The 13,861-nt window shown below is 49.2% G+C and overlaps 5 protein-coding genes across 5 annotated transcripts; all 5 read right to left on the reverse strand.

Moving 5' to 3' along the window:
* Window positions 1-14: 14 nt before the first annotated feature.
* Window positions 15-442, reverse strand: ALT_8728 (DUF2462 domain-containing protein; the record flags this gene model as incomplete). Its single annotated transcript, XM_033557792.1, has 3 exons — window positions 15-155; window positions 225-309; window positions 396-442. 3 exons carry the CDS (start codon window positions 440-442, stop codon window positions 15-17), a joined length of 273 nt encoding a protein of 90 aa, XP_033413683.1.
* A 643-nt stretch (window positions 443-1,085) lies between these two features.
* Window positions 1,086-1,838, reverse strand: ALT_8729 (GPI anchored serine-threonine rich protein; the record flags this gene model as incomplete). The annotated part of the gene is made up of 1 exon (XM_033557791.2): window positions 1,086-1,838. The coding sequence occupies one exon, from the start codon at window positions 1,836-1,838 to the stop codon at window positions 1,086-1,088; it is 753 nt and encodes a 250-aa protein (XP_033413682.2).
* Window positions 1,839-4,721: 2,883 nt separating this feature from the next.
* On the reverse strand, window positions 4,722-6,402 carry ALT_8730 (aldehyde dehydrogenase; the record flags this gene model as incomplete). Its single annotated transcript, XM_033557790.2, has 4 exons — window positions 4,722-4,869; window positions 4,969-5,411; window positions 5,470-5,863; window positions 5,936-6,402. The coding sequence occupies 4 exons, from the start codon at window positions 6,400-6,402 to the stop codon at window positions 4,722-4,724; spliced, it is 1,452 nt and encodes a 483-aa protein (XP_033413681.2).
* Window positions 6,403-7,786: 1,384 nt separating this feature from the next.
* On the reverse strand, window positions 7,787-8,780 carry ALT_8731 (protoglobin family protein; the record flags this gene model as incomplete). Its single annotated transcript, XM_033557789.2, has 3 exons — window positions 7,787-8,219; window positions 8,307-8,580; window positions 8,639-8,780. 3 exons carry the CDS (start codon window positions 8,778-8,780, stop codon window positions 7,787-7,789), a joined length of 849 nt encoding a protein of 282 aa, XP_033413680.1.
* A 2,209-nt stretch (window positions 8,781-10,989) lies between these two features.
* On the reverse strand, window positions 10,990-12,352 carry exg1 (glucan 1,3-beta-glucosidase; the record flags this gene model as incomplete). The annotated part of the gene is made up of 3 exons (XM_033557788.2): window positions 10,990-11,768; window positions 11,830-12,221; window positions 12,273-12,352. The coding sequence occupies 3 exons, from the start codon at window positions 12,350-12,352 to the stop codon at window positions 10,990-10,992; spliced, it is 1,251 nt and encodes a 416-aa protein (XP_033413679.1).
* Window positions 12,353-13,861: the final 1,509 nt, after the last annotated feature.

A 13,861-nucleotide genomic window follows, 5' to 3' on the forward strand; every position in this document is an offset into this window, starting at 1 on the left:
GAATCGACGACAATTCAATTCTTCTTCCCCCCCTTCTCCTTCCCCTTCTCCTTCTCCGCCTTCTTATCCTTCTTCCCCCCAGCAAGCAACTCAAGGTGTCCCGCCCTCTGCGCCAAACTCCTCTCCGTCTTCGCCGTCAACCCAGCCGTAAGCTTCTATTCGCTGTCAGTCAGGCACCACCCCTCAAAGATCTGTCCATGGTAATGGCAAAGCCCAAAACGAACCTTCGTAATCTTCTGCTGCTTAATCAGCGTCGCCTTCTTGGGCGCAATCTGCCGTGGTCCTCGCTTGGGAGCTAGTGCCGTGGGCCTTATCTCGTCATATCGTCAGTAACGTCCTAGTCAAGGTTTCTGCGGTTTGTGGTTGTGGTTGTGGGTGGTTGGACGATCACGTACCGCTTTGCCGTGCTCGGCTTGGTTTTCTTTAGGGGGCCTTGGGCCATATTGCTTTCGGTTCCTGGAAGTGGAACTGGGTTGGTAGTAGAGGTGGAGGGGTATGTGTACTGCCAGCAGCACGGATGGTATAAGAATTTCAAAGAGGGTTGTTGGGACTGGGACGAGACGGATGCGATGGTGCTTTGGTGCATGGGCTGGAGAAAATTGCTTATCGGGTTATCTATCACGTGATTCGATGATAGTGGTGTTTTGGGAGGTTTCCGTACTATGGGTCTAGGTCGCGAATGCGGCTATTGAGATTCTGGGTTGTCAGTATACTACTAGTACTAAGACAGATTTTCAGATTCTGTGACTTGTAACGCATGTGGGATTGGATGGTGTACGATGGCAAGAGTCCCCTCAGCGTGGAGATGACCACCGAGACTTAGAACTAGTGGAGGCGAGAGGTGACCCAGTCTATGCGCTCAATTTTGCCATATCTCATTAGAATCCTGTCTAACAATATCCGCGCAGACCTCGCATTACAATGGCAGGCTCAAATACAAAGAAAAGACGAAGAGTATATTCCAGGCTATGCTGAAACACAAACGAAGTAGAAGCGAAAGCTCGGCCCCTCAGAGTCAAGAATTATTATGTCCACCGAAGAATTTACAGGTCATGAACGGAGTTTGACCCCAAGAGAGCAGAAACTTAAAAAGCGAAGACGGCGAGAACACCAGCGGCAACAGCACCGACGCTGACAGCGGTGCGGTCGGCAGCACCAGTGAAGAGGCTAGGAGTCGGGGTCGTGCCAGAGGGGCCGCTGGGGCTGTAGGTCTTGCTGATCAGAGTGCTGCTGGGGTAGGCAGAAGGAGTAGGCGAGCCAGAGGGGATGGAAGGACCACCGGTGGGAACGATGACGGGGATCGATGTGGGCTTGGCAGTGGACTCGGGGCACCAGGTGGTCGTCTCGGTGGTGATGAGGGTGACATCGGAGCCAGCGGGAGCAGAAGCAGCGGGGGTTTCGACCTCGGGAGCGGCGGAGGTGGTCGGGGTCACGCTGGCAGCAGGAGTGTCGGCAGCCTCCTCGGGATTGGAGATGCCGAACTGGGTCGACCACTGGTACTGACCAGTACCCTCGACGACAAGCAGGAGACCGTAGTGGGTGACATCGTTCTCGAGGTCGGTGCTGGGAGTCCAGGAGTACGAGCCCGTGTTGGGGATCGACTCAACGATGGTAGTGAGGGGAACGACGTTGGTGCTGGGGCCGCGCAGGAGGACCAGGGAGATGGGGCCCTGAGTGGTGGGCTCCCACGTAATGGTGTAGGGCTTGCCGACAGGAACCTGCTCGTTCAGACCGGGCTTCAGGATGGCATTGCCCTGAGGAGACTTGGAGTAGTCGGGCTGGGTGTAGGCGGAAGCCATGGCCACAAGGGCAGAGATAGCAACGGTGACGAAACGCATTTTGTATTGGTTTTCTTTGTTCCTTGATGATAAGGCGATTAGGTTAGGCAAAAAGAGCGACTAGTTCAAGAATCTCGTAAGATTTGAAATGAATGACTGGGGTCAAAAGAATGGCTGCTGTCGTAGGTAATAAACGACGCGAAGAGTTTTGGACGGAGAGAGAAAGAAAGAAGAAAGAGAGATGAAGGGCAAGGGAGACAAGGATTCAAATTAGAATTGAAGTGCAGTAGGCTAGTATCATTTCGAGCTAAGCCTGAGATTGTTTTCCCCTTGAAGGATTGAAGGATGATGAGAGGAGGGGCCCTCGGCCCTCGCATTCACCCTAGCCAGTAGCCAGCAAAAAGCCTCAGCCCAGTTCAACGGAATATTATCAGGCATCATGAGCGGATCTGCGGGTCATACCACGGATGTGGATCGAATGAGCATGCCATTGTCGAATATGTGTCACAACATACTCCATAAAAATAATAGCTTTCAAGGGGAAACAAAACTCTCGAGCTCCTCCTGTCTGGTGCTGGGCAACCGGTGGAATGATGGACGCTCGGCAGGAATGGGAAAATGAGACCCTGGCAAATAGGGCGGGAAGAAATCCTCGTATCCCCTCTGAGTCGTCTGACTGGTGGAACTAAGAGGAGATGTTTTAGAATTGTTAGCTTGTGTGGTAGGCCTGAAGGGTCCCTGACCCTTAAGGAATGAGAGTCCCAGGCTCCAAGCAAGTTGCATTTTTCTCATCAATCATAGCCATTGACCATCGAGTCGTGATTATACCCTTTCTTCAAGGTCTCTCACAATTTTTGTTCGTGTTTTTCTGGATGGTGGACGCTGTTATTTTGGATAATATCGGCAGATAGAAAGAACAGCATGGTCATTGTGATCGGGGATAGACTAATTGGCAGGTAGGACTAGACAAGGAATCAACGGCGCCACACTGAACTGTAATCTGGATTTAGTATCACCATGACCCACCCTCTCGTGGGGGATAGGGAACACCGACAGAAAATCGATTTTACAAATAGGCACTCCGTACTCTGTGATTGATAATGCTCACTGTAGGATATTGCCATGGTTCAGCCCCTCAGGAGTACGGATGAAGGAGCAGTACGGGAGGCTGTATACGCATCAGACGTCCGAGAGTCAGGAGCCTGTGTTGAAAACATCCGATGAATTGATGATGATGATGAAGAACGTGTCGATTTCCAATGTTTATTCCGTGCCCCGTAAGAGAGGTACAATCTTCCGACATACGGTCAGTACTTCGTACTCCGTATGTACACTCCTTCTCCTCAACTTGCCAACCCCTCAACATCATCTTGACTCCTGTAGATACTCCCTTAGATACTCCTTAGATACCTTGTCTCAGTATCTCCTACTTCACCAAAACTCCGGATATTATCCGATTTGCCCCCGTATAAAAGGATCCAGCTTGATCCTTCGATGACTGGGTGACGACGCTGAAGAGTGCCTGGCTTCTAGGTGTGTCCAAAACTCCAAATTGCAGAATCTAAATGAGACATACGCCACAAGGCGGCAGGACTAACACAAATACACTTTAAGCGATCTTGCAGGAAAATAATCAAAATAGGGACTATTATTACCCCTGGATTCTGGCCAATAGTTTATGGGGAATGAGCCTCCACCCCGGGTCAGGTAAGCATGCTCTGTTGTACGGAGGATAAACAAACGGAAGATTCCACGAGCTGAGAGCTTGCATCCACGACGTGGATTTAGAGCTTGATTGTCCAACACTACTGCTAGAGATGGACAACTCATTTGGTAAACAATAACAGTTCATTCCGGCCGATCCAACGATGATCATTCCGATGAAGTCATCCCATGTTTGTCCCTGAACGATTTCTCCGGTCGCTCATTTCTTGTTCCTGACATGGCTGGTGGAGCATTTGGAGTCGAGCGCCACTAGAAATCTAGAAATCGCGGATGACGAGTTGATCTGAGGCGGAGCAGTGTGTATGTCCACTGTGCCAGCCATTATTGGCCCATTACAGTCGAGCTGAAAAGGAAGTAAAACAAGGCTCAGGTAAACCCCTGCAACTCGTCTTATGTACCTGCAAGTGAAGAACCTTCTTCTTGCGACCGTACCACCTGGATAACTACATCGCCCTCCAGTCATGCTGGCTGCTGGCCCTGTGTCCTGCAAAAAGGGAATAATTCCCAGTTGGCGCCAGTCCTAGCGCAGGATGTCACTGCATCCCTTTCATCCCAGGCTGGCCCCTTAAACAGATACGTGCGCTGCGTTGACCCAATCATGCAGTCAGTCGAGATAGCCGATAGGGCATGAACTACATACGTACACAGAGCACTGCAGACTGCAGTCTGCATCTCACCTGCTAGAAAATGATGCATCTAGAAGTGATACATAGACCATTGAATACATAGGCATATGCCGACCATGTCTTGTGCCTTGTGTGCCTTTGAATGACTCACACTGTACACTGTCCAGCCCCACGATTCCGCCGAGGGACCGCTGCTATGGATGTTCTAGGCGCTAGATCCGAATCCTTTACGACTAAGAGAAAGCTGTCCTGTCTCCAAGATGTGTCAGAAATTGAGACGATTCAAGCCCAGTCTTGTCTGCTGTACCCCCGTAGTTATTGCCCTCGTACGTTTTGCACAGGTCAATTTGAGGTCTGACTTGACGCGAAACAATAAATCTACTACGATCCAGCTCTATTTGGACACTCTAAAATAGAGTGTAGTCAAAGTATGCTTTATTATCGTGGACTGCGCAAGACGCTAGAACTTGGGAGTCACTACCGGATATATAGAGCTTGCTAGCAGGTAATTGTGTCATGATCATCAATGAAGTTGGGAATATCTCAGGGTCCACGATACGCGTCCCCGCATGACAGAAATGACAAGAAGCAATCATTGCGTCCAGGTGACTGTCTTGGTTTGCAACCACTCGTCGTAGGCCGCAGTGCCGCCTCCGAAGCGGCCAAAGCCACTGCTCTTCCATCCACCATGGGGTAAGGTGGGCTCGTCATGGACAGTCAGGGAGTTGATATGAACGGCACTAAATGGCGCCGGCGATGTCAGCAACTGTACTGTGTTGCTTGCAGGGCCTCCAAAGCTAACTGCAAAAAACTAATACATCAAGGGAAAAATGACTTACCCAGCCTCGATTTGCTTGGCCACACGAAGACCTCGGAACAAGTTGTCAGTGAAGACAGCCGATGTAAGACCATATTCAGTATCATTGGCCAGCGCAATAGCGTCTTCCTCGGTATCCACCACAATGAGGGATACTGTCGGACCGAACGATTCTGTGGAGTAGAGGTCCATATTCTTGGTGACGTTGTCCACAATCACGGGCCGTAGGCTGTGATCAGATGACTCCGTGGCGTTTGCATCGCCGAAGAGGACGCTGGCGCCCTTGGAGAGCGCATCAGTAACGAGCGCCTTATTCTTCTTGACAGCTGCCGAGGCAACCAGGACTGGTGCTGGCGCAGCTTTTCCGAAGAGCTTCTCGGCATTCTCAGCCAGCAGCTGACGGAATTTGTCTGCGATCGCGCGCTGTACGACAATGCGCTCCGTGGACATGCAGATCTGACCGGACTGGTTCTGAAGTCAGCCTTCTGGACGCATTTCAGGGCGTCAGGGAACCAATACTTACATGCATGAAAGATCCGAGAGCGCAGCAGAACGCAGCCTTCTCCAGGTTCGCGTCGTCCAGAACAATAGCCGAGGCCTTGCCTCCCAACTCGAGGAGAACAGGTTTGGTATACTTTCCAGCGGTCGCAGCGATAATAGAACCAACTTGAGTGCTTCCGGTGAAGTTCACCTTGCGCACGGCAGGATGGGCAATTAGAGCAGTGGTCACCTCGGCCGCATCAGCAGTTCTGTGGTAAAGGACATTCAAACATCCGGCGGGAAGACCAGCTTCCCGGAAAATGTCGCCAATCGCCCAGAAACATTTGGGAGACAGCTCCGAGCCTTTGAGGATGGTGGTGTTACCGGCAGCTAGGGGAAGCGCAACGGCGCGAACTCCAAGAATGAACGGAGCGTTCCTGCCAAAATCAAAAGGTCAATATCTATGCGAAGGCGACGTCGCAAAAGCAGGCTCAAACTAGGTGTCTTACCAGGGTGCAATTCCCAAGATCACCCCATACGGCTCCTTGAATACCATTGCGCACTCGCCGTCCTGAGTGACAGAGGGTACCGAGCCTTCAATCGAGGGAATTCTAGCAGCAAAGTCCTTGAGAAAGCCAGCTCCCAAAAGACACGTCTTCTCCGCGAACATCCTCCCGGCTCCCGTCTCCTCCATCTGATAATTAATTAACTCTTCACTTCTAGCGACCATGATATCGGCGGCTTTCATAAGGACGTCTCTGCGGTCGTATGGCTTCATCCTACTCCACGCAGGGAAAGCAGCCTTCGCGGCTGCTACGGCACGGTTGGCATGGTCGACAGAGGCGCCGGCGCATTGATGCAGTACTTCACCAGTAGCAGGTGCATGGATATCGAAAACATTGTCCGTCACGATGGACTCGTTATTGATGATGAGGGGGATGACGCCAGAATCGGCTTTAGCAACGTTTGCGGCCATATTGATAATCTCCTTCGGAAGGGGTATCCAACGCTGAAAATGGTAACAAGAGAGAACTACAAAAGATTATCGAGGAGTATGTACAAGGCGAAAAGGAAGGACTCGACGAGGAAGGAAAAGGGAGTGTGTTGCGGAAGCTGGCCCTCTTGAACACGGGAGCGTCTGTCGGGAATTGTACCTTATGGAGGCGATATTCTCCAACAGGGGTAGCAGGTTGCTCCAATGGGAGAGACGAGAGCTCGAGGTTGGTTCGGTAGTGAGGTGGGGGACAGAAACCCGACGCGCGCTCGTCCATTAGGTCTCCAGGCTAAAAACCAATATGATGACGATCATTTGGAATTGGGAAGCCTCTAGCTGAGGGGTAGATATCTAATGGTTCAATTCTCTATCTGTCTTCCACCCGCGGAGGCTAGCCGAGGAAAATTAACCCGGTTTGGCAACAATACACTGAAAAGGAACATTGGGCTATTATCACTATTGCCATAGATACATGTGAGCCCACCCATGAATGCTGTTAAAAAATATACATATATATACCTCTTTATATGAGGCCGTTCACTGTTGGCCACTTGGAGATGTGTGCGGAGTCGGAGGTGCTAGAGGGGCAGTAAGGTAGGTAAGGTACCAGGTAAGGTAGTGGAGACGCAGATACTCCTATCTGATTGGCGAGGACGATGTGTGTACGAGTAGAGACAGCTGACAGAATTGCCTTGGAAATTTGCCGGACCTGCATCAGTGATTATTAAGCTGTGCTGCACATGCTTTAGAGAGAAATCATAGGAGATTCTCGTTGGACAAAATATGTAGTCTTTTAAGGTTTCTGTAAGTGACCACTTTAGCACATCTTCTAGAGCACGTTTATGAGAGACATTGACGCTAGACAAATTTATACAGACGAATATCTCAATTCCTGACGGGTATGCTCACCCCGAATCTAACCATGGCGCTTATTAGCTACTTCGTTAGCCAAATCAACCCAAATCTAACCTAATCTATGTACAGTAAGCCAATAACTATGGATAGACCTAATGACTTTAGTATGATACAGATTGCAGGGTCGCACTCATTGAGACAGCTTGACTCTCAGTAAATCGGTCAGAGTAGTCAGGAAGCGAAGGAAGCAGTTGATGATTATGATGATTGACTAGAGGAGTTCAGGACCACTAATTGTCTTGCATTAACAGAAGCGGAGTGCTGCCTTTTCAGGCGGATATCAAAACTGTATACCACAAAATGAATAAGTCCCTAACACCATGCATGCAACAATATCCAACCTTAACAAGAAAGCAGTCGTGTGTATAAACCTCCACCACGCCATCTATGCGCTTTTATATTCTATCCAGAAGCGCAAATGCAAAAACAAGCATAAGCATCAGCATCGTGATCACCGTCCAGCCCAGATCTTTGTCTCGGACGTTGGCCTCGCCATATCCGAAAACGGACACGCAGATGCGGCAGACGGCGCCACACTGCTTGCGATACTGGAGCGGTCGTCATCGCTGGAGCTCGCCGATGCGCTGCTGTCGCCGAGGATCTTCTTCTCGCCGATATAGCCTTCCTTGTCGTCAAGGACGATCTCGGACATCTCGTCAGCGTACTCCTCTCCGTCACGAACACGCCATTTGGCGAAGAGATCGTTTTGGATCCAGATGATCTTGCCGATGGCGCGGACGAGAGCGACTTTGCGCTGAAGGGAGAGGGTGGGGTGGGACATGAGGGCTTCGGTGAAGACGTCCTGGATGAACCCGAGCATGACGCCGATGTGGATGTATTCGATGTTAAGGGGAATTCGTCGTTCTTGGCCGGAGTGCATCACTCTAATTGTGGGTTAGTGGCTTTTTTTTTTTTTTTTTTTTTTTTTTTTTTTGTTTTGTTTTGGTACAGAGTGATGTGAAGAGACTCACCCGACTTTGTTCAGATACCGCCAAAACTCCATCTCAGTTGGATCGGAACAGAGCTTGGTCAGGTACCACCTCAAGAACATCTTCCGTCGTTGGATCTGCGGGCTGTTCTCGGTGTACCAGTCATCTACGTTTGTGGTCTCATCGGCGGTATCTCTTGTGATGAAGGCACGAGCGGTGATGTCTTGTTCCAGGAGCTTTTTGTAGACGATGTTGACGATGGCAGGGATCAGAGCCTTGATGTACTTGGAGCCTGTTGTTAAAGCTTCGATATCGCCTGTGCACTGTTAGCTTGGGTCGTGCGGACTTTACTTTGGCAAGAGGAGATGGCATACTGGAATTGAAGTCGAGAAAGTCTTTGAGGTAGTTGATGCGAGCTTCGAGTCTGGTATACAAGGCCTTTCGGCTCACGTGCTTTACAGGACGGCCACCCTCAAGGAGAGCCTCCATCTTTCTCCTTCCTTCAGACGCCTGCATGATTGTTGTATGTGATGGTGTTGCTGTCGGACTTCCCCGGAGATACGTGAGAATGTGAATAGACGACGAACCGGTAAGGTCAGAGCTCTGGCTAAGATAATAGGAAGCTAGTGTTATGGAGCTTGCTCCGTAGTAGAAGATGGATAGATCTGGATCGAAGATTAAAGAATGAATCAACCGGTAGATATGAGATACTGTCTTCTCTTTATACAAGAGTCCCAGGATAAATCACCTCGAGACAGAAGAGATAAGTTATATCTCTCATGCCCAAATAACATGGCTGGAGCCATGGTCCCGATATTCTCTGACTGTCATAATCCTCCTTGGTCCGAGAGCACTCCACACGGGCGTCGGAAACCGTTCTGTAATAGATCACATCATTTCACCAGAAGAGAATTTTGAAAAAAGCAGGCTAGGACTGGAAACAGCTCAGAGAAATAGAATAGACCTATCATCAGGCTGGAGGTGATAGAATCCGCTTGCTCAGTCCTGTATTGGAGCGGACGCTTGTGCGGGTGCCGGAAGTGGGTTTGTAGTGGTATGATCATTCATTATCATAAAGGGAGCTAGAGAATACCTAGGCATCATAGTGCTATCTATCTGAGCTTAAGACATGAAACACGTGGTACCGTGGGCCCTTTATTTCAGTGATTATGATTTCGGATCAGCTGAATGGCTGTTGTAACTGCATACACTGCAGTTAAATGACATCGTAACGGCTGAGGATACCTACCATATGAATACAAAGAATATGCTGCATCTGATTCTATAGACACTGTCACTTTCTAGAGACGCCGCCAAGAGTTCACCTGAGGTCCTATCCTAAGCCTAATCCCGAAAATACAGGCTTACCTCTACATCTTCGGAAACTCAAACCATCATTAAGAGCTCAGTCAACTGACCCGTTGAATTCCGAGCCGGATGCATGCATGCCTCGAGTCGGAGCCGAAAGGCCGAATTTACAGCTGCATACGCCTGCAGTATTAGTAGTATCAGCGTCATTTCCAACCGGGATCCATTTCCTCAAAGGCTGTGCTGTGCAGCTTCCCTTCATTCAGCGACATCGAGAGATCGATACTATTTGCGTGCTATGTTTCAAATCTGTCGATCACACGGATGATTGTCCTCTATTTCCTGTGGAAACCTCGATAACACCATCGTCATATAGTTAGCAACTATGGTAAATCACGATACGGATACGCATCTGGGGTCTATCTACGGAGTACCTAAGCAGAACAGCGGCATTCAAGGCTCCAAGCATCGCAAGCTCACGCGTATGACTTAAAACCAGTAGTATCTAATTCAATACTCCATACGCAAATGGCAAAGACAAACGATATCTCAGACAATGGCACACTGCTTGGAAATTGAAAAATCCGATGTCGTGTGATCTCTTACTGTTAGAACGAAAGGAGAGAAAAAATTTTTTTTGTCGCATTACGGAGAAAGCCCCATATTGACGCGCTCCATTCCCGTAAACGGCGCTCCCTAGGCGGTGGCTAGCCTATACTTAGCAATCACATCGGAGCGAATATGGCATGATGTCGAGGTGCCGAGTCTTACCTGTCAGATTAGCGTACTAGCGACGGAGAATTGGTTCACCATGTCGATGATGGGCATATGACCGGCTAATTGAGAAAGAGGACGTCATTCCTTGAATGAGTCCTGGCTTGGCAAAAGTGAGAATCAACATGTCAATTGATGTTGTTTATGCTCCGGGATGTCAGAGAGAAATAAAGTTCTGTACAAAGATGACAACTAAACATGGATGTAACTTTCCCCGCTGTATCCATACTGCGTCAATAATGGGAGACCTTGGGCAGTGGAACGATCATTGCATGCCTGTGGCTCTCATTCCATGTGCCTCGGGAGCTTACAGCTTATCAGCCACGAATATGATGTAACCAACTTGTTAGGTACAGAGAACAATAATAATTAGAATAGTAGAGTGGTACAGCAGCTGAGATCCAATCAAATATACGGAGTACAAAAAGATCTCCTTAAGGCACCTGACGGATCCATCATATCAAAATAAAAACATACTCTGATGGCTAGCCTAAGCATTGAGCCTCGTGCTTGCGAACATGAAGAATCAGATATCGCCACTTCGCCAGCAAAAGATTTTTGGTTTTGAGATCTTGATAAACTGCGTTCTTAAGATAGACTAACGACAGGAGTGACTATCCAAAGCACAAGGATGTTCTTGGGCTTAGGCACATTGGTTCGGAAACTGCCTGTCCGTCAGAGGGCTGGGAAAGACACCGTTGGCAAGCAAGTCCTGCATATCCCATCCGGGCGCCCCTTCGGTCTTCCAAGTCCAGAACAGCCAGCCATTCTTTCCTTCGTATGCATCGAGCTGGGCCTCGATGAATCGTCGAGTATCAGTCCTCTCCTCATCCGAAAGGTCTGCCACCGAGCCTTGAGTCTTGTCTCCGCAATCGCCGTACTTCGGGTTGTTGGCATACTCTCCTTGATAGCGCGTGGGAACACCCCTGCCATTCAGGTACTTCGTGCAGTCAGTGACAGCACCTGACCATTCCCCGACGACAACTGGCTTATCCGACCCTTTAATCTGCTTGCCAAAGTCGCATGCAGATTTCACATGGCCGTGGACATCCAGGCTGATCAGGTAGTTATCGAACATCTCATAGTGGTGTGTATCCATGACCACATCCTCACCCGTCTTGAATCCGTTCCAGGATGCCGTCGACAGAAAGCCATCGCTCAGGAAAACAGAAGTGTCTGGATTAATTTGGCGCACAACATCCGCAATCTGGTCGTAGTAATCTCTCAACCCAGCCTCACTGACTCCGCCTGGGATGTTGGGTTCGTTAAGAGCTTCGATAGCCGCGACCACGTCGCTTTGTGGCAGATAACGCTCAGCCAGAGCTCGGAAGGCGTCCACGGTTTGCGAGACGGTATTGCCCTGCTGCCAGGCAATAGGTCCCTTACGTCCGCTGTTGTCAAAGCCATTCTGGGATCCCGGGGCTGTTTCGGATGACAGATTAGCTTCGCATGAGACTTGCAGCAGCAACTCTTCGCCACTTACCACCATGAAGATCAATCACAACCTTCAGGCCAGCATCCCTGGCCCAGGAGATTGCATTGTCGAGATATTCCAGCTGACCGTCCACGTACGGCTCGTCGGGAAGAGAACTCACAGCCCAGTACCCGACGGGGATACGGACATGATTCATACCAGCTCGGGCAATCTGATGGAAGTCATCCTGAGTGATGAAAGTCGACCAATGTTGAGATAGAACAGCCTTGGCTTGATCCTGTCCCAGAGTATCGGTCAACGTCCACTCGTCGACAGCAGCATCTCCAGCATTGTCAAAGATCGAGGGCGTGATCCACGGCTCAAGCACAAGCCAGCCACCAATGTTGACACCACGGACGATGCCGTTGTAGTCGAAGGTGGAAGCTCGTGACACAATGCGCCTAGATGTTACAGTCAGCAAATCTTAACGAGCGTTTGTGATGAAGACTCACGATTTAGAAGGCACAGCCTCGGTCAGGCCAACGATGAGGCATAGGGCCACGAGCGCCTTCTTCGAGAATTTGAATATCATTTTGTTGAAACGAACAAATCGTCGCTGAAATAAATGGGAGGCTGGTAAAGAGAATGGCTGTTGACGAAAAGATGTGCTCGAGGAATGGAAACGCCCTGCTTTAAGTAAACCTTTGCTGAAAGCGCTGGTTGTCTGTCGACCGCATGCAGATTGGAAGTCACAGCTTCCAATGAAACTGATATTTCTCAACAGAAGGGTGCAGTTTGTGTAACAGCGACGTTCAGTAATGCTGGCCGCAAATCGCATGAATCTGGTGCTGCTTGAGTGCCTGATTGTAGGTGTTGAAAGCGGAATAGCCGGAAACGGAATGCATCCGAATACAAGAGTGACAGTATAACAATAACGATGAGCAATGGCTTCACAACTGGGGAAGAGACAAAGTCTTTGTCACTGTCTTGAACTGTCAAAGTTCTGGACTTGCTACGTACGAGCCTGAAGCATTGGTGGGCAGAACTCTATGAGCGAGGCCTTCCGGATTAGGTCTCAGGCGACGCTCAGAAGCGGGACAAAGTATTCTCGAACAAGAGGAGCGTGTGCTACGTAAAGAGAGGATGATCTCAACAAAGTAGTGGAACCAGCGAGTGATTTGTACCTTATGTTTGTTCTATATCGGTGGCCAGTCTGGGGTTCATGAACGAGGGAAGGAGCATCCTTGAAGCGAGCTCAATGCAGGTGGTGTCTTGCACATGAGACACATCTGCAGTTGTCCTCTTCAAAATCAACTGAGGACAACTCACCAACATACGAGAAATACAGTATAAGCTGGAGCAACTGAAAAATCAAGTAGCTGCATTTCGGAGCATCAAGGAAAGAGGGCTCATATCGGCGTGATGTTGCTAAACAGCTTTCGAGGCCTTCATGGCGCCTGGCTTACATCAGCGTAGGTTTTGGCTCACAACTTTCTGCAACCGGAGATGTTGCAGAAATCTTAGATAAAGATGTTCGATATACTCGTCAAAGGACAAGATTGACCGTTGTCAAGAATGTTGTTGGACGGATGCAGATAAGCACGTAGGGGGAGTATGTATGTATTTAGATTACCATCAGACAAGCTTTCTGGCACTCGAAATCAACGAAATTTACAGTAATATCACGTATTAAGCTATCCACCAGGCTAGTAAATCTCCGCCAAGCAGTTCAGATATATGAGTCCGGACCTTTTATGCTTCAGTGACAGATAAATGAGCAAACGTACGGAGTAGACCAATGAAAGAACCTTCATTTTTCTGCCCTCGTTCCTAATTTGGGCTCTGCCGTCGGCCTCAGGAACTGACAACGTGCACACGCGGGAATCAACTTTTTGACGGCGAAGGAATGGTATACCTTATTAGAAGAGCGTCTGTGTAAGCTTTCAATCGAGGAATCGTTTCCTGTAGACTGTCTTCGTCACTTATGGCTCCTTGCCACTCAGATCGATTCATGCGCAATAGAATCTTGGTATCATCTCATCAATCATATTCATCTATAGGGGTATTCTGAACTATGTGACAAGAATGTCCGAAGAAACCA

Source organism: Aspergillus lentulus, assembly GCF_001445615.1.
Source record: "Aspergillus lentulus DNA, contig: Alt16, strain: IFM 54703, whole genome shotgun sequence".
NCBI classification, from domain to species: domain Eukaryota; kingdom Fungi; phylum Ascomycota; class Eurotiomycetes; order Eurotiales; family Aspergillaceae; genus Aspergillus; species Aspergillus lentulus.